The 24,945-nt window shown below is 35.0% G+C and overlaps 1 protein-coding gene across 1 annotated transcript in view; it reads right to left on the reverse strand.

The window, feature by feature from the left end:
* Nucleotides 1-24,945, reverse strand: part of METTL25 (methyltransferase like 25) — a 66,620-nt gene that overhangs the window by 39,979 nt on the left and 1,696 nt on the right. The window contains exons 2-5 of the mRNA XM_067312948.1: nt 17,867-18,031; nt 14,567-14,667; nt 8,321-8,956; nt 5,072-5,216 (exon numbers count right to left, since the gene is read on the reverse strand). Of these exons, the coding sequence (XP_067169049.1) occupies nt 5,072-5,216; nt 8,321-8,956; nt 14,567-14,667; nt 17,867-18,031 (1,047 nt within the window). The remainder of the gene's footprint in view (nt 1-5,071; nt 5,217-8,320; nt 8,957-14,566; nt 14,668-17,866; nt 18,032-24,945) is intronic.

Consider the following 24,945-nt stretch of genomic DNA (forward strand, 5'->3'; position numbering starts at 1 on the left):
TCATAGTGTGACCAACGACAAAGTGAATCATGCAATTTTACATCATCTTTGCTATTTTTAGAATGTAAGAGAAATAATGTAAGTAATTATTCCTTACAGTCAGTTCCTCACAGATGCAAAAAAACCCCCCTTGCACTAATCAAGGCAACCCAATAGCCTGCCAAAAACAGTGTAATGTTTTGTTGACATTTTGTCAACTCACTACCTCAGACCTATAACTGCTACAACAGGCATCAAAAAGATAAATTCTCATCCCATGAATATGAGTAAATCCATTAATATGAGGTGAAAAAGTAATTTTTCACTGGCCTCAAACAAGACAAACTTTAGTATTAAACAGAATATAACTGCCAAACAACATACAGCCCAACCATCTCAAATTATGGCAACCACCAGTCCACAGCAGCTTTTGTGTGGGCTCGCACATCTGCTTTAACTAGACTTATGACAACAGCCATCTGCATTTATATTTGGGGAAAAAAAAAAAAAAGGAAGAAAGAAAGATGGGAAAATGTGTTACCAAGGCAAGCAGACCCTTGAAGTGGACCTGACTTAACCTTCTCCTTAAGAGTAAGCATCTCAAGATGACAGAAAGGCTTTTAAACTGGGCAAAGAGTTGATATAAACATAAAACAGAACAATTACATTTTTAAAACAGAGAAGTCTCAAAGCTACTAAGTCAAGATAAAATGGGAATAAAATGCTTTATAAGGGAACTTCCCACTGTGTCCCTGCAGGCAACTCTTGCGTACAGGACCGATTTCAACCAATTAAGTGACTTTCTGCCTTTCAGCAAATTCTGCACAATTCTCTCTCGCTCTTAGAAAGTTCTTCTGCCTGCCCCAACAGAGAACTATCTGCAAGTCTGCATCCTAATACTCTAAGTAGTCTCTCCACTTAAGGCTTCCACAGTTCTCTCCAATCTCAGGTTGATGACTACATTAGTCCATAGTTTCACTGACCCAGGTGGCAGAATCTGAGAAGCACTAACTACAGTAGAGGAAGATTGGGTCAGGGACCACACATGCCAACGGGAAGTACACAAATACACAAAATGTGGCCAGATAGGATTAATTTCAGGAAGATAAGGGAACTGGCTGGTGTCACATGAAGGCCACACTCAAGCATCTTTGAAAGGTCACATCCATCAAAAGAGGTCCCTGACGACTGGAAAAAGGCAAACATCACACCCATCTTCCTTTTAAGCTCTGTCACCAAGAAGAATATGGAGCACATCCTCCTGAAAACCATATCAAGGCATATGAAGAACAAGGAGATTGAGAAAAATTAGCAAGGATTTACCAGGGACTGACCAATCTTACTGCTTTCTGTGATGCAGTGACTGGCTCCATGAACTAGGGAAGTGCAGTAGATGTAGCTTACTATGACTTTAGCAAGGCTTTCAGCAAGGTTTCCCATAGTATCTTTACAGCTAAATTGGTGAGATACGCTTCAGACAGGCAGACTATAACGTGGGTAGAAAAACTGGCAGGACTGTTTGGCTCAACAGTGTAGCCTGCAGATTAAGGCAAGGGATTACTCCCCTCTATTTAGGACTTGTGAAACTGCATGTGGAGTGCTATTTTTGAGCTCTCCAGCACAAGACACTGACTTACTGGAGCAAGTCCAGTGGGGCCAAGAAGATTACAGGGCTGAAGAGAAGGTCAACAAGGGATCTAACAGCTGTCTTCAGCTAACATTCAGCAAGTTTCAAATAGATACGAGGAAAAAATTTTTCACAGCGAGGCTAGTCAAACATTGGAATGGGCTTCCCAGAGAGGCTGTTGAATCTCCAGCCTTGGAGATATTCAGTACTCAGTTGGACAAGACCCTGAAGAACGTGATCTAAGCTGGCTCTGCTTTGAGCAGGGAGCTCAACCAGATGACTTCCAGTGGCCCCTTCCAACTTAGAATTAATCCATGATGATTCTGTGATATGGTCCATTTTAGAAGCAGTATCAAACTTCACTTGCCTAGGACAGCTGCAAGTAGAATTAATTTGTTTCTTGTACAGAGTGAAATGTTAGATCTGTACCATCTGATTAGTTATGGAGTCAATGATCCCCTACAATGCTTAGCCAGTCTGAAATTCATGCATAGGAAATGTAGGCACAAGCAATAGTCCTGTTTATTTCCCACTCTCTCTTTGAAAAAATTTTAGCTCTTGTGTATTGTTGATCCTTGTGCTCTTGCCCCTCCACTGTGCATTTATGAACAAGTCATGTAACAGATGATCTTTTCAGGGAACTATGACAACATCATTGTAGATTTTAGACTATGTAGCCTCACAGTAATAGTAAAAAACGATCAATTTTTCAGAGTATCAGTGAAATTACCTATGTGTTCTTTCCCAAGAGAAGAATGTTGTCATTTCCTTTTACTCTGCAAAGACTGATTTTCATTAGGAGTAATTTATATCCTTCAGGCTGAGAAAAATCAAACAGCTAGAAATTCCAAAAGACAATTTGACTTAATTTCCATAACTAAACATTTATGAAACTGCAGTATCTCCTATCACTGTGAACGTACATTTGTTTCTTTGAACTTACAATAGGTATCACATCTGATCCTTTGATGATATCTGAGTAACAATACTTTAGAAAAGCCTTATGCACTGGTCTGGAAAAAGTAATCATCCTACAGCAAGTAATCATCCTACAGCATCCTACAACAAGAGGTTTTATCTTCGTTGAGATAACAAGAAATGATCAGATGTTTGAGACACACGAAGTTCATTACAAGAGCCTGAAAAGTTCACCATTATTTAGAAGTTTGATATAAAGGAACTGCCATGTTTTTTTAAATTGCATTTCTATAATGCAAATATTTAACAACATAACATTTCCATTGTACTTTCTTTTTTCTGATAATCTGAAGTATTGTGAAAGGTGAAAATAATACACTGTAGAAACATTCAAAATTGTCGCAGATCTATGCTGAGCAACATAAAAAGATCATTACAATAAGCAAGAGATAGCATGTGTTGTGGTCAATCCAAAGCTATGCCTTAGCTGACTGAGCAGCCAACTGTTAAAGAACAGCAGCTGAGTTCTGCCTGCCTTTTTCTCTGCAAAGTTCTTTCAAAGTGCTGAAATAAACCTTACCAATTCACCTCTCTCTCAAATTTGGTTGATACGGTGATCAGGGTCTAATGCTTAGGCAGATGGTCATTCAGACAGCTCAGTTACATAACACTTGTTTTCTCAGGAAAGCCAGCTAATTAATGTTCTTCACTATGCACTAAAAACAAATGAACCAAATAGAAATGAGCATGTAATGCATGTGTAAATCTGCACACTACTTGAAATAGTAGCAGAAAATGGTGTAGAAAATGCTGGGGAGGATCTGTACAGAAAATACAGTATTTGGATGCTGAAGTAGAAAGTTTGAGCTGAGAGAGTTTTTAGTCTAAATCTCTCTCTTATAATTATTTTATTTTATACTAGATCACTATGAAGTTCATATGCAGGAAGTATTAAATCAAACAAACAATTTTAGAGTTCAGTAAGTCACCATGACAGAATGACATTCACCCAAGGGTCCTGAAAGAACTCAAATAGGAAACTGCAGAACTGCAGAAATGGCCATTGAGCCAACGTAATGGCCATCTACAGAAAAGGTTTTAGATGGGAACTAAAAGCTTTGTGTTTCATTGATTCAAGTAAGACAGAGTCATCATAATTCTTAATAATGAGTGCATGAATAGAGACAAGGAGTAAGTGAAGTTTTGGGAACTTTCCACCACAGGAGGTTATGGAATCAGACAGTATCATCTGGTTCAAAAGGGATTAGACAGTTTCAGAAAAGAAAAGTCCTTGAATGGATATTAAAAGGACTAGGCAGGAATGTACCTGTTATGCACCCTCGTACACCCCTAATACATGAATTCTATATGTTGGGAATGTACAAGAGAAATGGACTGAATAAAGTGGCCAGGCTCCTGTGTCTTCCTTCAGTAACATCTCATTTTCTCACTCTCGGACACAGAATACTAGGCTAGAAGGAGCGTTGGCCTGACCTAGAAAGTTATTTCTTATGTTCTTGTTTAAATACATAATCCAGTAAGCATAATATTTACATATTGCATTAAATTATTTTTCTCAATCATTGCAAAAATTCTTAAATAAATTAATTCAAGCTTTTCTCAGGTTATCTAGCTTTTACAGATGTAGAAGTGTCTTAAAGTAATTAATAGACCTCAACACCATGTAATCTGCTTTTGTGATTTTAAGCTGAATTTCCTTTACAATTCCTCACAGTACTTCTGTTGGCAACAATGTTGCAATTACTGTTGATTATTAAACACTAGACATCAGAAGCAGCATGAGTTTTTCATAATAAACATAAACAATCCACGAGTTTCATATATTACAGTATGCATTCTTTACCTTTGTACAAAGACAATCTTTAACCTTCTTGTTTGAAGGCAGTACAGAAAGGCAAAGAATTTGCTTCTCAGCTGAGGACACCAACCTTCACACAAAAATGAAAAAATCCACCTTTAAAGGAAAACTTAAATGTAGTGTGAATACCCAAATAATTTTCAGCTTGTCTCCCAAAGAAAATCTGTTATAGATGTACTGTTCCATAATGCTCTAAACTGGCAGTGCCCCAGAACACAACATTCAGATGAGTCCTTTTTACAGTAATAACTTACATTAAAAGGACTTAATTTTGCTCATAGTAATACATGTACAACTCAACATAAATCAATGTTGTATGCAAACAGCCAAGGGCAAAATCTGGTACAAAATATTTCAAAAGGATGAAAACATATTGACCAAGAAAGCCTCCACATTTTATGAGCGAAGTAATGGAATAAAAACAGCTGTATTCATAACCACATAAAAACATTCTGCATTAATGTCCTTAATTTCAGCAAGAATATTAGGAATATTGGCGTAACAGGAAAGCTACAAGGCATCCAGGAGTGAATGACCCACATAACGTAATTAAAAACAGTACTAAATAAGCCACTGGAAAGGAGCAGACTCAAGTTGGTTATTAATTAAAAGGTATAATATTCTCAACATGCAAACTGGCAGCCACAAGTTAAGCTCAGAAGAATTACCTTCTTGGTTTTCGTACTGTTCTGACAACAGATGGTAGCAGCAGCCTACACTGCAAACTGCTTTGATTTCAGGCTTGGCAGTAAAAATTCGTAGTGTATTTGCAGCAAGATCCCCACATGTATGTAGACCCACCATTACAGAGTCCTAAGAGAAAAAAGAAAAGAAACAACAATAAAGCATCTCCCTTTTCAACGAAAAGAGCAAAAACGACGACAAACTCCAAAACCCAAACATGTTGCAAAAGGTTATTTAGTTGTAAGGTTGAAATATATAACTCCACGAGGACGCCTGGTGTTCCATTCTAGAATTTTTTTAAACATAATAAAAGCACTTCAGTGCTAAGAAAAGATGGCATATTTCCTCTACAGAGAATCTGAATGCTCACCTCTTTGATCAGTATTCATCCCTATACTTTACCTTCTTTGGCTATGAGGAATCAAAAGTTGAAGACAATGAACAGCAGCTAGCTTAAGTGAATGGAAGAGAATGTCTACATGGTGACAGGACATTGGCCATTTTCTCTTAACTTTCCTAGCTTTCCTGTTAATATTACAATTACTGCTATTTCCTTCTTGTTTTATTTCAGATTTACTACTGTAACATACATGGCTGAACCCACCCTATGGCATTTCTGCTACTTTTGATTCCTGAAATCAAGAACACTTCCTAAATGTAAGTGTAGTTTGAAGAGCAGGTCCATCACCATCTGCTTTGCTATTTCCAAAACTGCACTCCTACAGCAGTTTTACAGTATGTCTACTACTATTCAACTACACATAGGCATTTTCTTCCATAAAAACACAGTGAAGAACTTCAGCTTCGGATACTCTATTCTGTACATTCTATTTCCTGCTTTCCTTTTTCCTCAATTTCCCTTTTTTTCTCTGTTTCCCCAACCCAATTATCCCTCTTCTCACCATTCATAACAATATTTTTTCCTTCCCTTCCAGACTTATTAATTGGACTCTAAATTGTAAAAGTGGAGTTTGTTGTTTTGAATTTCATCCTGATTCATTAGCAAGGTTATCAACAAGAATTTAACACAGTTACATTCAAATGTGACACCTTTCTATAACCATTTTGACTTTATGTTCACATCTATTTTTGCTGCTCTGCGTTACAGTAATTTTTCTCACACATCTATATTGTATAGTGTATGTATGTGTGAAACAATAAACCCTTTCCCTTCTTCCTCTGTTCTCTCCTTCTTCCCTATCTCCCCGCTTATTGCCTTCCACTTTGTTTGCACTGCTTCTCTGCACTTGCCCTTTCCTTGATTTAGGATCCTAAAATTTTAGATGGTAAAAGTTCAGTTTCACTTTGGCTTAGTTTTTAAACTCCTTGTTTTCTATTTATCAGCCTTAGATCACCATTGTACAAGACCTTCTCCCTCATGAAAACACAGAATAGTGGAACAACATTAAACTTTGGAAGCTAATGGAAGACATACACTTGTAAGAGAGCATTTAAAGCCTGGGACTGGAAAAGCTAGAGAGATTCTCTCAGCAGAAATCCAGTGGAAGACGGCTACCATATGCAAGCTATATGACAAACATTACAACACTCAAAATTTGTGAACAGTATCAAGGCAATCTATCTACATCAAGGAAATCTATCTACGTCAGTACGTCAGTTACACTTTTGGCCCATCACTGATTTCAGCAGGGTTGCCTAGGTATTACTGAGTATACTTTCTTGTCCCTTGACTTAAGTCTAGTAAAATTTGGTATCTCAACATTAGTCCTGGGCTACACACAATTTCTATCTCCATATATTGCTATCCCCATATTTAGTCAGCAATTCAAATGAATTTCAAAATTTATCCTATAAATCGGTAAACACTAATTTTTCTCATTACAACATCTCAGGAAAAATTCAAAAAAATTAATTTATGGTTAAAATAAAAATTCAAAATCCTTATATTTTTAAAACATTTAAATATTTGCACATTTTAAAGTATTTTTAATGACACACATTCACCACACAGAGCGTGCATACCATTCAGTTATTACTGTTTTCTTACAACAATGAAGTTATTACTTTTTCTTATAGTAACTTTTTTTTAAAGAAAGGCAGTGATATAGGATCTCTTCTGCCTTTTACACCAATAGAAGTTACATACCAAGAGGATACAAAATCCAACTGTGCAAATTTAAGAGCATACACTTCATATTTGTTTTACATCAGTGTAAAGAACAGGAGTAACTCTAGGACCACACAGCGCACGTCCATGCAGCGGGCACAAGGAGCCCCAAGCTCCTTGCCTGCATTCTGAGCACCAGGACACATGCCACTGCTGTCCACAAGGTACCTAACCAAAATTCACACTGCGCTCAGGTGAACAGATCCTACCCCTCAGGATATATCTCTTCTAGGCAGACAAGAGCTTGCTCCATACATTCTCAGATACTTAGTAGGATTTATTAGCTTAGTTACAAGGCCATTAACACAAACATGTGGTCTTGAAATAGAGATGAATTACAGTCCTTGAATATACTTAATTCAGTGACTACTGAACACAGACAAGTTTTCATCTTTCCATGAAAGACTGCATATTATCTACCCAATCAGTGTATGATAACTCAGGCATAGGAACTAACACAGCTCTACTGCTTCTACACTCATGTCACTGTCTGTGGGAAGCTGAGCTTGGGCCTGTTTGTGTACACATAAACCTTGTGGGTTAGTAAATTATTAAATATACTTAAAGTAACTCTGAAAAGCCAAAATAAAAAAACATTATTTATAAATAAGGCTCTTTACAAATTCTTTATGTTGAGTACTATAGGCATTAAATTCTTTTATACCTTCAAAGTTCAAGATGAAATTAAAAAATATAAAACTTAGAAAATAAAGAAATTTCAGAGAAGAATACATTCTTCTGACTGTTACATATAACCATTTTCATAATAATTAGGTTATCTACAAACACATCTGTAAAGTAGCTGAATATACTGTTATGTATGCTGTTAACTTTGACAGCTGATTATTATCTACCCCACAGATTCTAAAGGCTGCTTTACTTACATATTCAAAATAATCCTAACACATATATTGAAATAGAAAAACAGTCTCTGTATCTATTAGACATAGTTAAGCAAACTAGCTGAAAAGCATCACTGGGCCAAAATTCCCCATTCATTTACATCTCTGACGATATGCTACGTGCACTCAGCAAACATCCTGTATATAGGAAAACAACAATATGAAGGTAGTGGACAATCTACTTCAAATATTAGTAAAATAACCTCCAGATCTGTAATGATGTCACTGAGTTCTGTTTCTGCAGTGATGTAGGAGGTCAATGGAAAATAAAGGTTTGATTCACTTGACTTGCTTGCTTTAGCCTTGATAGATGCCATTTTTCTTTTTGCCTTTTCCTCTTCACAGAGCTCCCCACAATCACACTGAGATGAAGAAAAAACTTCAACAGCATCAGCAGGCAGAACATTTAGAATAGCAAGAACGTTTTCAGAAAGTTTGCTCTCATCAGATTGTGTCTGAGCCACCAAATTAATTTCAGTTTGTTTGCTGGTTTCAGATGTAGCTATTTCTGTGAAAACACCAGAAGGAACTGAATCTTGGGTAGTCACTTGGTCTTGACTTTGAAGACTGCTGTTATTATTTAAGGGCTTTTCATCGATATTTGCTTCACATTTAATTTCAGTTTGCACTGGCCTATCATCCACCTCTTCCAACTTCTGGCTTTTGAGATTTGCTCTTGCTCGACTCTGATATGCTCTCCAGTGTTTCTTCAACTTCCTGTTCCTTTCATGAGCGCCATGAGTGTTGGTGTTTGAGGAATCAATTCCATAAACTTTTAAGTTATAGTGCATAGACAAAAAGGAACTCAGGTAGCCCTTTCCAGAACCTATATCAATCACCTAGGTAATGAAAAAAAAAAAAAGATGTGCCATATTAATGAGCAACAAATAAGATACATTTCAATCAAATGCAAAACAATTTCCTAAAAAAGTAAGCACAGATTTCATATTTACCCATAATTACCATGGAATTCATAATTATCAGTTATCCCACCTAATACTTTGTTCACTTGCTTAGTTGAACTTTGTGCTGACTTTAAAACACAAAAGTAAATCAGAACTAATTTGTTCCAGAAAACAGACACTGCAATGCTTATGGAACACACATGTCCTGACTCTTCTGGAGAAGTCTTGCATTATATTTTTTTGACACAGAATTTCCTTCTGCTAAAGAAAATAACCACAAGCTACCACCAATACCACCTGTCATTTCCAAATTGGGCCAGGTTATACAGTTAGGAAAGAAAGTATTCCTAGTATTTAACTTTACACATCTAACTGCCATATTTAAGTTAGGAGTCTACTGCCATGCTTAAGTTAGAAGTCTCCTACCACTAGATATACAGAAATAACCATCTCCAGCTTCAGTTTCTTACTTAACCACCTCAGACACATGCCTGAAGACAGATGGTATGAATACTGCCTTTTAAGTCAGAATGTTTATACCCGTTTCCCATTCTGTGAAAATGATCCATACAGGGATTTATGTAACATAAGGATACTTTTGTAATAAAACAAAGGGGCTCACATGCCATGTGCTTTTCACAGCCTGTTCTAGAAGAAGGAGCGAATGAAAAGGGTATTTAGGAAGTTTAGTTTCTCATAACTAAAAGTGTATACTACTTCAGCAATTGATGCAATGCAGGAAAGAAACACTGCACAGAGGAGTACCAGAAACAAGATAACCTCAGAACTTTAAGTACATAATCACACCTTTTACTATGTGTGTTTTAATTTATATTAAATATATATATATATGACCAAATATTTTATGAAAATATGCAATATAGTACCAGTTCTCTAAGGAAACAAACTGATAAGGGTCTCTTCTGTTCAGGTATCTACCAGAAATTAGACTGACTAGATATAATGACTTATTTGTTAGTATATATTCTTTAAAGTGATTGATTCAAGATTATTTTCTAATGTCTTGTTCTTGGTCTGTAACACATTCATATGAAAGCTTACACTGAAATACAGTCAATACAGCATTACTCTCACTGAAATGAAAAAGATTTATTCTTTATTCGGAGAATTTTATAGATCTGTATAGTCATGGAATTAGAACAAAAATTATAAATTCACAGTATGAAAGACTACACAAAACAGTAGAGAATACATACTATTAGATACAGATTATTTAACCATGCCACATGTGGCTCTTCAGTTGTATTCCTCGTGATATTGCTGCACGTTTGCTGTCTACGTACACTACAATCCTCAAATTTCTCAAATTAAATCAGTGCAGGAGTGGATTTAGTGATATAAAATTAAGACAGACTCTAAGCATACTATTTGTAAATATAATTTATTTGCCACATTTATCACCAATATTCTCCTAGAAAATTTAAAAGAGAAGGAAAGAAAAGTGCTCAAGGAATAATTTTACCCGCTGTTTTATGTAACAGATATTACTATTATGCAGAATATGCAAACCTCCATTTCTACAAGGTTTTGAATTATTTCTGTGAAAGGAACTATGTGGATACAGATTCAACTAACTCATATGTGTGACCTCTAGTGGCTTTAAAGACAAACTCTTGTTTTGGTAAGATTTTTTTTTTATTTGTTCCCAAGTAAAATGACAACAGTAACATATTGTTACATTAATATTGGGACAATAGTTCGAAAATGAAGGGAAAATTCCTGCTTTACCTTTACCTTGACTGCATAAGGAAATATAATCAGCAATCTGCAGCATATCTGCCGAGCATGAACTTTTAAAATGAAATTTCCATGATATAATAAACTCCAAAGGTTCTGTGCACCATGGGTTGGGTACTACATTTAAACACAGTTTCTGGCACAGCACAATCAAGAACTCCATTTCCAGAAGGACTCCAACATTTCCCAGCACCAAATCACAAATTTAATGGATGCTGAAATCAGAATTATGCTTATATTACCCACACTGCAACTCTTGTTGCACATGTTGCAATTTCCAAGGAAACTTTATCAAATAAGTTAAAGAAAACAAATGTGTATTTAAGCAAAGAAGGATTACCACTGGCTTCTTTTCAGAATTTAATCAAGAATTATATAAAATGTTCCTCTTGTATGACAGGAACAACAGTTAAAAAGGGGCAGTAAACAATTTAAAAATCTTTAAAGTTAGTTTGCTTTAATGCTTTAATTCAAATCATTAACCTAAAAGAGATTACAGTACTCATAAAATTTCTGCTTTTATTCTCACTTTACTACATATTATATTATATTATAAAACACTACAAGAGCATAATATCCTCTACCACCCATTATATATCATGGGTACAGAGGTGAAACTGAGGGCATTTTTCAATCCTTCAGTGATCTCTAATATCTGAAAGAAACACCCTGAGGACATGTGCTGTTGTAAAACGTGTTTTCATAGCTCAAGATTTTTTAATTAAATGCTACATATATTTTGTTTTGCAAGAAGGACACAAAAAATCAATAAGGAAAAAACTCTCCTAAAACTTAACAATTCCTGTATTTTTTTTAAGTTGAAAGGTAACCAAAACAAAAGAAGTTGCTTTTTAATAACTGAGAAGGAGAGTTTTCTTTTTTTTTTTAATGTAACTGGAAAGCTCTTTTCATATATTAGGGATTTGTAACTTTGAACAAATAAATTTTGTTTCAGTGTATGACTAAAATGGAAAAAAGTTAATATAAAGCAGTCGACATTTCATATTCAGTGATATACTGCAATAATGTTTTTCATTAAATATTTTTTTTTTTCAAAAAAGCAAACAGAAAATAATCCTTTGTCTAATGATACCCCAAACCAACTGATAAAAGTGCATAATCACTGGCTGAAATTGCAGCGTATTGACAAATACTTAATAATGATTGCTTTGAGATTTTATTAGTAACCAGCTACGTCAGGACTTACGTCAGGTCATTAAGGTGGCTCTACTTTTTTACTCTCTGAACATGGGTTTTCCTTTACTTTACTTTCCTTTCATTCCTGAATCTCATAGGAACTATTTAAAATCTAAATGAAAATGCTATATGAAACACCACCAATTCACCTTCCAGTAAATGCAGAGAACATTGAGTATTGCATTATAAGCAAACTACACTTTTCTCTAGCTTTCTCAGTACATGAAAGACTTCAACACTTGAACAACTGATACTTGCCTGAAGCAAAAGGCAAGCAAGTCAAAAACATGCTAATGAATAGGAGAAAATACTTTCAGGAATCTGCTACTACTGTATGTTTATTCTTTACAGAGAACATCCACCTTACAGTTGTTCCGGGCATCCACATGGAAGAAAGAGCTACTGGAGATATCACATTCCATCGCTGTAAATGATCATGGATGGTCACAAATTGATTGCATCTCATCCAGCAATATTTGGTCTTAATTGCAGCTGTCAACTTACTTAGCAATCCCAGCTGTAATTACGGAGAAGACTGCCTAAACCTTTGCCCTCTACAGTTGTTTCTCATGAAACAGAGATTCAGAGCTTGGATTTTTATTTCCAAAGATGCCACAGGCCTGACTTAAATCTGAGAAGAATACTTAAAACTCAGTGAGTATCAGAACATATCATTTATGTTCTCTAAATTAAACTCTCAGTCTCAGCCAAATAACTACTAAATCACAGTCCCACTTCAGCAACTCAGAGCTGACTCCAAGTTTTGGGACCCTTTCAGCCTATTGTGGCAGCAGCAGCAGCAACTGAGGACTCTGCAGTTGTATCTGTACCAGTAAACCAAACAGTGCACGGACATGTATTCTGTTATACATATATTCTACACAACATACCATTTACTTTTAGCAATCTCCCTGGCACTGCTGTGAAGCAGTCCAACTAGTATTCTACCACGAAACAAGGTCAGGCACAATCTGGGAGACAAGATATGCCAGAGATCATTCTCAGTGAAGGAAACATTCTTTTCAGAGGGGAGGAGTTTAGCCAAACATATGAGAGGAAGGATATACCATTTCCCTCAATGTTCACACCCAATTTACATTTGAATACAGACAGCCTGCCAGTGTCTCTCCTCACTTACACCCATCTAATACGTTTTTAAACTACACTGAGAAAAAGCAGTATTTTTAAGCTGTACTGAGAAAAGAAAGGCTAAGAAGAAATACGCAGCATAAAATCTGGGCAGATACCTCATCAGTCTTTGTTTATAAACAGTTACAGCAGTCGTTCTTCACAAATATTTGTGGGAGTGAATATTAAGGTGGACAAAGTTAGTCTTCACTTATATGTACAGCTCCTTGCACTGAAAGCAAGTGCAGCTTAGAGATAAAAAGGAATCAAATACAGTCTGCAGGTCCACTAGTCACCTACAGTTCAAAGCAAGGCTGAAGCCACATTAGCCAGTTATTAGCACTACAGAGATTAAAATGATTCACTCAGTTCACTCAATTGACAAAAAATTTAGTCTTACCACAATAAAGGTCTTAGATGTGGAATCTGAAACAATCTTTAACATTGCAGAAAAGTTACAGGTATGTAAAATGTGAAAGTGGTATTCATGTTGCTTTTGTCTAACAGAACACGAAATAAGGTACTGAGAAAAAGTCAAGTATTGTTGCCATGCTTATGTTTGGCCAACAGATCAGTAAGTTGACCTCTACAAGAGTTTAGTGCAAAAGTGATTTAGTGCACTGTGCAATAATAGTTATACGTAAAAAAAAAAAACCCAAACACCCAAGTTACAGTCTCTGGATTTCTGTAAGCTACAGCAGTTCTTCACCATTCAAGGATGAACTTGTCATCTGATTTATGAAACTGCTGATTCACAGAGTAATCACTGAGTAATTTGTGTTGGGTACCCTGATTTCACACATGTCCTACCAAATAAACCTGACCACCTCAAGTGTATTGTTACATAATTTTTTTTTTTAATTTGGTCTATCTTGAAACTAAAAAGATCATATCTAAAGTCCTAACTGAATATCTCAATGTGTCTTATAGAAAGATGGACAACATTAAGAAACAAGGAAAATTCCAAATCCCCTGTTCCCTTGCATCCCAAATTCCCAGAATAAGAAAGCGTGCTTTTAAAATTTTTCAGATTATCTGTTTAGTTTTTTATGTAGTACTATTGTGTACCTAATGGAAGGCAAAGAATGAAGTTTTGCTCTGTTAGTGACATCTGTGGTAAACTGCCAGCAATATGGTATTGCTAAACAAGGGAGTACCTGTGCATAGCAAAAAGCAGTACTATTTTTAACTGTTAAACATTCAAAGGATGATTCACATTCATTAAAATTTTTCATGAGTCATAAAATGATAATGACTGACTGAAAGGCAGTTTCTTGAGAATGACACTTTTGTAAACAAGAGAGTCCTTCAGCTTGACCCTAAAGGCTCTTCTTTATCTACAATTATTTGCATGAAAAATAAGAATAGCAGTGACAGAACATCAAAACATTGTATTTGAACATGATAAAAAGAATAATTTGGAAGGTACACAGTAACACACAGTAAGAGATGCTTTCTTACCTGCTTTATACCACAATAATTTGCTATGCTGTCTACCAGTTCCGACATCACTTGCACTTCATGCGATTTCTTACTATTCATGAATTCATCAGTTTTAATGCCTACATCGGATTAAGAAAATAAATATAATTAAGACAATTCAGAATAATTGAACCTTATGATAAATTGGAATAAACACAGGCCTAAAAATATTTTTAGCATTTTTATATTTTAGGGATAGTAATTTTGAATCAAAATCTCACTAAATAATTACAAGACTAAACTTCCGAATTAAAGATGAATTAGTAAAATTTAACATACTTTTAGAAAACAACACTAACAGCGTTGCTTAAGAATGCACTGATGAGATGGAGTTAATCTCTACTACCAGTTCACTGCTTGTGGAGAATACCAGGCACCCGTCTTGCTAATCTCCACATCCCCCAACCAAAGGAGTAATTCAGAAGTCGCTCCTTTTTGTGAGAAACCCATATATTTCTATTAGGCCATCAACACTACAGTGTAACTGGTTAAAGTTAAGCTGACGGGAATTTTTGCGAGGTAAATCTGAGTGAGGGTAGCAGAAACTGGACTGCTATTGATGAGCATGCTTTTAGAAAACAAGACTTTTCTACATGACTAGGCCAATTAATATACTTTCCCATTCTCTGCTTTCTGCGCAGAATGTGTTCATCTGTCCAGAAACTTATCATTAGGCAATAGCTATGTTCAATCCTTAATCAGATCATGCTGGGAACAGAGCCAAGAGTGTTACTTATTCAGAAGACAGTGGGGAACTGAACTGAGCTCATGCAAAACCTAGTGTTTTCCTTATTTTTCACAAAACCCACAGGAACTCTCTATTTCTTAAATATCTTTTTTTTTATAATAAGCTGTTATGACAATACTTAAAATCTAATATAGATTCTGTGAACTGACAAAAGAAAATAATAGACTAAAATATTTTTAAACAAAAACAAATAGAAGAAACAAGTGTTTGTCATTTCACTGTTAGCACTGTACTGATGACTTCTGAAGATTCTCATTAACTTTAAAATGGTTAGGATCTCCACAGATAACCTAACACTCAAAGCATGACCATTATCTTGATCATAAACACACTGCAAGCGTAGAGCATGCTCTTAATCCAATATTCAAGCCACCCTCTCTTCTTATATTCAGATATGAAACCCATAACAAAAGGAATTCTCCTTGCTGGGTCTTCCTCTTCGGCCAGGTTCTTCTGGATTCTATGTCCTCAGTGCAAGGAACCTGACGGTTCAATATGGACTGCAGTGAACTTTGTTAGGAAGCAATGGAGAAACTCCTTCAGATTCAGAACTCCATTCTGAGTATCTGTGTCCACAATATACTTAAAAAGGTTTGTTCTCACCTTTTCAAGCAACTATTCAAAGGAAGGATAATCATATATCTATATTAACATGCTAAAAAGTTTGAAAACTATGCAAGTATGCAATCTGTGGGAACATGCTTACAAGCGTGATTGTCTTAGAACAAGGAAATATATTACAAACATCTCAAAAGTAAATGGAATTATCCTGATACATGTTTTTCATGATATGAGCACAGCCATCTTAAAGTTGCTCATTTTCTCAGACTCTTCTCTTGCCTTGCAAGCAGTAGCAAGTGAGCAAATGAATATATTTTCTGAAAACAGAATTAAGTCCAAAATATCTAAACTACCTTAAAGTTAAAAAATCACAACTTTTATTTGGCAACTTCCATATTACAACCCCCAAATTTGGAATTTTGCTTCTGCCAAGTGCTCACCAGGAACTTCCAACTTCCATTGGGTTAATTTACTTGTTACTTACTGCGAACACAATATAAAGGTTTCAAATTATACCACTGTATATACAGAACATTTGGAACACTTTCTATTTTTACTATGAAGTACAATTTAAAATTACTACATCACAATCCCAGGGCCCAGTTACCCAACCAAGAAGCACTCCTGCAAGATGCAGAACAAAATATTCAGCAGCTGTCTTATTGTAGATGTTCCATTTTGCATGACAAAAAACAGAAGAATCTTCATATTTTTCTCGAAGAAAGCTAATGTAAGTATGAACTCAAGTACGGGTATAACAAGGTAGAACTACAGAATTACAGAAATTTAAGAAGAAGAGAGGTTGCGAGAGCATTCAAAAAATGAAAATAGCTAAAAGGTAAGTAAAAGAAAAGCTGCATACTGTTGTCAAACATAAGGAGAAAAGGCTTCAGATGAAAGAACAGCAGAAAGAAAGAAGCCAGAAAGGAAACTTACAGTAAGACCAACAGGTAACAGACTGTAAGGACTGTTTTTACCTGTGGCATTTTGGTAATTGTGAAGAAATGAAAAACTGGGAAACCAAATATGGAAAACTGCAAAACTGGAAAAAGATCACTGCAGAAAATGGGAGAGATGGCCAAAACGTATAACGGTGCTACCACTTACGATAGGAAAGGTGAACAGAGGTTTAATATAGAGACAGAGCACATTAGAAATCAAAGGCAGAGAGTTGCTCAGAGTCTGTCTCTGAAAAATTAATGAGAAATTTGAAAGACAGTAACAAATCCATAATGGCTGAGGTCTCACTGAAGAGCACACTTTCAGTGAAAATGACAGCAGTTAAAGTAAGTAGAAATGCCAGTTTACCATCTGATACAAAAATACAGTCTGGGGTAAGACTTCCACTGTAAAGATGCCAACTTGAGAGTGTTTTCATTCAATTTCTTTAACTACAGCAAATGAAATGACTCTAGTTTTAAGACATATACTTGACACTGGTCCCAAAAAATACAGAATGAATAAAATCAACTTCTTTTGAGATATCAAAGTCTTACAGGGCCATATTCAGTTAAATGCCTAAGCACATATACAAAAGATGTAACAAAAAACTACTTCTGGCAGTATGGCTTCAGGATGTTAGGCTGAGGTTTTTAAAAAAGCAAGACCAGCAATCATGATTCTTGCTGCTGAGGGAGAAAAAAAACACAAAGGGAATAAAACTAGGTATCTGATTCGTAAGTCAAATAATGATGTGCCTGCTTGCCCATCTTATCCCCTTTAAGACTGAATCTTAGGAAATGTCTATAGGCATTGAGGGCTGTGACTCCTCTTTGCTCAAATTTTAGCAAGAGAACACATTTTCTAATAATGGCAATGAAGAAAGTATCCATGAATAAAAGAAAATTCAAGAGAGAAGTATGAGAAAGCCATCTAACAAAAAACAAACAGGTAGCACTGCAGATACTATAGTGGATACATACAAATTTAAATATAAATGTAAATAAATTTAAATATAAGTGTAAATATACCATTTCTTTCTTGACGTTCTCCTCTCAGTGCTTCAAGTATCTCTTCTAATGGTGTACACAGTCCAAGGTTTGACAAAGAATAATACTTAGCAGCCAAGGCAAAAGAATGCACATCAATAAGCCTCTTAGACTTCTCACAGAACACGCTGGAGAACCTGCAGTCATCTGTATGGAAAGAGGAAGGAAAAGATTTCTGTTAACGGAGCTTAACATTCCTGTAATAGGACAGAGAACAATTAAATAATAAACAAGTAGTATGAGACAGAACGAACAAATTATTTTGCGTAAGTGTGTAAATTCATTATTTTCCCCCTTAAGAATTTATCTCAAACTTTGCTCTTAGCTGAATTAGTGTAAGTGTGGAAAAATCTATTATTTTCGCAGAGCTATTTTAGTATAACCAGTAAGAGAATTCAGTTAAAATTAGCACTGATCTTCTGTTTACAAACTTGCTCATTATGCATTTCATAATCACCCCATCTGACAGTATACACTACTACACTGATTTTTTTAATAAATACAGTTGTTCAACATATAAAATGTCTTGACTTACAATCATTACATTCATGTATTTTCCTAGTTGCTTTGTAACTGGTGAGTCTACTGGGAGAATTAAATTAATTTTCATCACCAATCAGGTGTGATCCAAAGTCAGATCCTAATGTATATTTTGTTTGACTCAGAATGAAGTATTTCAGTTCGATATTACTTAGTTCTTTAGAAAACACTACCTTCTTAAAAATGTAGACCTATTTTAAAGTGAAATATACAATGGTATGAACCATTTACTAATTCTGGGAATACAGTGATTTCGAATGATATATATTTAATATATTATATATTTTCTAAGTCAGCATATTTTAGCTAAAACTATTTGTTGAATTCTACATAGTTTCGATAAAAGTTTTTATATCTCTAAAAACGTACAATTCGTTAGAAACAAATAAACACTAGTCCTCTAGACCAGAAAACAAACTTTTACACAGATTTACAAAATGTCTCCTGGTTTGTCTCTTGTTTCACGGGTAAATTTTGTGCAAGTACATATGTAGCATGGCAGCTTTTCCAAATACCCATCTGTATGAGATACAGCTGTTTCTACCGACCTCACCTCTTGCATGACTACAAATATTAGACTGTGGAAAACAATCCCAACAATGTCAACAGATTTATTTTTATAGTATTACACTACCAAGGCATGAATATGGCAAATAAAATTTAGGACTAAGTAAGAATAAATATTGTCTAAACTTTAACCAGAATTACTATTATTTCTGTATCTGCAAGGCACTTATTCTACTCTTCTCTACTACAAAATCAAAAAACAGAGCCATCTTTTTCTGCAAATGACTTTATTTGTCCTTCTGAATATTCAGTAATTTTTAGTTAATGAACCTTCATGACAGATGAGAATGTAACATACTAGAGAACAGAAGTAAAAAAAAAACCCTGAACCAGTTAAAGACTGCTAAGTCTTTGGGGAGAAAGGGTAATTTGGTCTCTCAATATGTCTCTATAAGGTAAGTTACAGGAAGACAACAAATTAGATGTGTGCATTTTGAAATGACTGAAGAAAAATAAACTTCCTTTCTGACAATACCTTCTCATCAAGTAAATAATAGAAGAGAATAATATCATGGGATATGGTAATCAAACACTTTGTGCAATGTAAGGGGTTGGGGTTTTTTCTTCCAAAGTTTGAATGCCTACAAAAGGAGGCGAGTATCTACACAGTGGAGCGGTGATAGCCAAGCTGGAATAAAGTAGCAATCTAAATTCAGTGGGAGCATTGAAAGGTATAAAAAATATGTGAAAGTATCTTTGATCTTACCGTTTCAGCATAATTTTAAAACACTAGTAGTATTAGATTTTAGTTTAGCATGTCAGTTTGGCTAAGAAGCACCACAGTTTATACACACTACACAAAAAGATCATTTTAGTCATATCATTTTATGAAAGACACAATGACATACAACATACAGAAAATACAACTAAAAAGGAACAAAGGTGTCAATATCCAATATATCTGCACACAGATTTACTAGTATAGTAGGTTTTTAGGGACTGGGCTTCAATTTTTTTAAAGGATTAACCTTTGCATTAGAAACAAATCACTTCAACTTTTCCTTTATTTTCCATAAAACTCTCCAAAAGAACCGAATCTGTCACTTTCAGTGTAAAATGCTTATACCAAAAAAGATGGAATGTTTATTCATACTGCTTGCTAGAAAAATAAACCCTAGACTTATATCAATAGCTATATGCATGGTTATGTTGATAGAAAAACACACCTGTTGAAGAAAAAACACAGTTTATGTATTATTTTTAAAGGGAGGTTCATTTATTTAACTTATTTTCGATTTTCTGGTAATGAGCAATGTTCCCTGAAATTTATACATATCCACAACATGAATGTAGCCTGAGTCCCCCAAAATGCATAGAAATCTGTAGGTTTGATCCAGTGGGGACAAAAAACGAATCTGTCAAGCAAGAGGACAAAGTTGAAGAAGAGACTCAACAAGCAAGGCTATATGGCAACAATTATTGAGAGAGTGATAGAGATGAGACATTAAGTCTCAAGGTGCAGAGGGATATTTTGCCAGCTGTTCAGCAGTGTTGCCAGCTGAAGAAGAAGTCTAATCTTCCTGATGAGAAGTTGGTGTTCCCATTTCATATGTATTATGGTCTCTTTCAAGTAGTACAATATTTAGTATAACATACTTGTGAAAATTACAGCCCATTCTAAAAAACATTTATGTTCTTTTATCCCCAAATTTTATTTCCTCCGTGTCCAACAAGAGTATTTTTCAGCATTTTATAAAGCTGGAGCACACAACACTGAAACATATAATCTTTTTAACTACTGGCACACATTTTTAAATATACCGGCCAATCTTGTATGACAAAACAAAATAAAAATCAAACAAAAACCTTTCCTCCCAAAAACCATTTCTCTTTTTCATGGCGTGTAATTATATGAAATAAAGGAGTTTGGAAATACATTGGAATGTCATCATATTACAAAACATTTCTTTAACATACGTTAGATGAATGAGAAACAGATCTGAATAGCCTCTGATTTTTGCAAATTTCATTTTCATACATGTATATTACATACCTATTAAATATCCATGCTCACAGCAAAAAACAGTTTGGTTTCTAAGCAACATTTTTTCAAAATGTTTGGCTAGATATTAAGTAATGTTCACTAATATTTATATTCTAAATGTCCCAATCAGTAGCACAAGTGGAAAAAAATATGCCTTCTGTCATTACAGTGACATCAGATACTTGGAGGTGTAAGAAGAAATACTGTCATTCTTCTTCTACATAACAAGATAACAACAAAATTCAGGAAAATAGTTGATTAGAAGAAGCCCTTGTAGATTAAAAGATTACTAATATATGCATTTTTCAGTAATATTAAACAGCATAGAATTCTTTTTACTGTAAAATTTATAGGAGCATTAATAGAAATAAACAGAAAAAATAAAAATCAACTTGAAGTACCCTAAAGATTTCATAAACTTATTTTTTTAGTACAAAAGATGAAAATGAAAGCAAGCATTATCAACAAACTAGGTAAATATATGTTGTCTATAAATACGACCTATTTTGATACTCGAGCCATGCTTGTTTCCCTACCACAAGCTTTAATTTCATTAGTTTTGTTTATTGGAAATAAACTCATTATGCCAGTGTTAACCCCAGCCCTCCAATTCAGGGTATCTAAATAGATGCTGGAAAAAGGTTTATTTAAAAGCATCAGACTTGCCTATCATTTCAAACCAGGACCATTACAGTCCACTGCAATTATCTGTAAGGTCTAGACCTACATACATGTTTCCAGTCTATCCTCCTCCTCTTCATCCAGAATAACTTCATTCTCAGCAGGCAAGTTAATTCAAAAAATGGGCACAGATATGTACACAAAGATGCCACACCTACACAACCTACTTTGAGTTAAATATTTTGTTTAGGTATCTGTAACCATCCCTCACCTAAGATACACCTGGACTGAAAGCTAGGGCGCTCTCATCAGTTTCTACACAAACTCTGTAATTACCTTTCCTCAAACTGCATCAGCGTCAACTTCTTGGATACCCTAATGGCCATATCCTTAATATCTGTCAAATGACTAAATGCAAGAATGCCATTGACCTAGGCACCTCATTTTTACGACACCAGCCCTCATCCAAAACATAGCATAAAGCAGTATCTCACATACTTGTCGAGCCCCTCAGTAAGGAATACATATTACATACCTCATCAGGGACTTTCACCCAAAGAGGAGTCTCAGCTGGTGAAATAAACAACATCCTGGAACGAGCCCTCCCCATTCTAGGATCAAAAGGATCAAAATCCATGAATTCTCTTGTGCTCATCCCAAAACCTCAAACTTCCTTCTGATTCCTCAAAGTTCTCTCATGGAAATTACTCATGTGAAAACAACGGTCACAATGAATTCACACAATCAATTACGAAAAATCAGTATCAGTGCAAGAAATTATTTCACAAAACAAAAACAACTGCTCAGTCATGAGTCTCAAAGGCGACCAATTACATTGCTTCAGGATGTGATCCTGGGAACTAATATTCAAAACTCTACTGGATACTAAAAATTGTGGACTCAGTAAATTGTTTTTATGGCGTAAAAGAATATATTTACTGAGTTCATAATTTTTAGCATCCCAATCTTCCCTTTACCTTACTTCCTGCCAATCCCTCTACATTGCACATGTACAACTCATCTTGGTACTTAATAGTTTTATTAGGTTAAAGAGTGATTATTGAATCTTGGAGTTTTCTGCTTCTTTGTTAGAATTCATGAAAAGCTTATAAACCCAAAGCTTGTGTCCTTTAACTTTTTCAACAGCTGGCTTAATAACATATATTAGCTCTCCTTACAAATCTCACATCACTAAAATTAAATACTCACATTATGTAACTTCCTTGAATTCAGTTATCTGATTGAAGAACATTAACAGAACTATCAGGATGTCATATACAATGACTGGCATATCATCTGTATAAAACTCCTACCAAATTTAAATTGTCCTAGCTTGCCAACTAAAAGGAAAAACTCAATTACATTACGGCATCTGAAGCATTACTTCAAACTACACAATGGCAGCTGTTTGACTAAGTATTGTTTATGAATATTAAAAATGGCAGTTTTCTCAAAGTGCTTTGGTTGTTCACAAGATAAAATCTAATGTATTTTAGCCAGTCAGACCATACATTTGCAAATAAATCATGGCAAATGTCAGCTTTCTGATGCATAAAAAACATACAAGAGTTTTCCATATCTAAAAGTGGATCTGAAATTTTTCTGTAGGGTGCAACTGAAAACAAGGAGTCCTCGCTTTATGTGGTCATTATAATGAAACACCATCCGATGATTATTTGAGAATATTCTCTGAAACTGATTTATAGAACATGCAATCATCCTCTTGCATATGATTCTATATAACAGAATTGAAATTTGCTGCTTACTTACTTCTAGGAAAAACTAGAGCTCAGCATATCTATTTGTCGAAATCCCTATAGTAATACAAAATATTGCACAGAATAACAATGTTGTGCCAATCTGCAATAACCTTACTTTTTAATTTGGAGGGCTATGTGAATATGAACTGACAACTTCACATTTTAAAATCAATTCTGTCAAATGGACCCGATATTTCCTATTAATTTCATTTGGGACCCCTATTGGAAGAGATTTCTAGAAAGAGTGTCTGAACATTTTTTTCCATTGCATTCATCTTTTCATAATAGTTTGGGGACACAATACATTTGTAAATATACAAATGTATGACTTCTCAAATTGTTAGGCAGCAAATGTTTTACCATGTGAAATCAAATGTCATTTTACACATATATTGAGTAAGGTATTTGGGATGCATGACCACTATGTCTTACTAATTTGTGCATACAAAGTAAATCTATTCTCACAGCCACACCCAAAAAATGTGAGTGACAGCATGTTATGAGAGTACTATAGCACTCATCTGAAACTAAAGATATACATCTAACATTTAAATAGCTGATAATTCTGAATAACAACCATACATACAGTTAATATTTTAAAGAAAGAGCAACTTCTCTTTATGATGGGTTTTCAGGTAAGTGACTAGTATCTACTATTTACTTGTACTAATCTATTTAAATAAGATCTTTATTGTACCTTTATTCTTCTCAATCCTCATTTTAATACAGGTTAACAGTGTGTTCATTTTCAAATACAAGTACATGTATGCAGGTATCTTCACTGAGAAACTTACACTCTCCTACTGCATGCCTTGCTCACATGTCCGGATGCACTGGTACCATGCAGTCAAAGGATTCCAGCATAAACCATCAAAGGAAAGGTTTGTTGCACCCTCCTTTTCATTTGTTAAAAGTTCATAGTTAAAATACTTCCAAAACAAGCCAGGTAACAAAAGGATAGCTGCACACATTACCGCCAAACCAACAGGCATATGCTCATCCCATTACGGTGTCTCCAATTTTGTCACGATAGGGGAAAGAATATTCCGTGAGATTTTTATAGTGACTCAAAACTTTCCAAATGTTAAACAGAAGACTGTCATTCTGAGGTAGTTCCCCTTTTCAATAAGTATAATTGATCTTTGCAGAAACCTAACACGTATTTTCTCCAACAGCCTGAAGACCTCATGTCCTTCTAAAATATATGCTTCATTTTAGCCATAAAACGTGACTCCTCAACCAGTAATTTCTGTATTAGATTTTATGGCATACATTTTGGATAAAGATCAATACATGATTTTCAGACTTTAGTACCTACAGAACAGTTCTGTGTCTTCCTGGTTCTACTCCATGGGTCATCACTTCAGAGTCTGCACCCTTTCATGGGCTTTCCTATACATATAGTCAGGATGAAGGTAATCGCCCTTTACAGCTTTCTTTTTAACGACTTCACTCAGTAATTACTTTTGTCCCAGCCTCTATTTATATTTAATTTTATGCCCTTACTGTCAGTCACGATCAGTTCTGACTCTGACACTACCAGTCAAAAACACTCATTAAACCTAAAGATTTTGTTGCTGCTGCCCAAA

The sequence above is a fragment of the Apteryx mantelli genome, chromosome 1, assembly GCF_036417845.1.
Source record: "Apteryx mantelli isolate bAptMan1 chromosome 1, bAptMan1.hap1, whole genome shotgun sequence".
NCBI lineage: Eukaryota > Metazoa > Chordata > Aves > Apterygiformes > Apterygidae > Apteryx > Apteryx mantelli.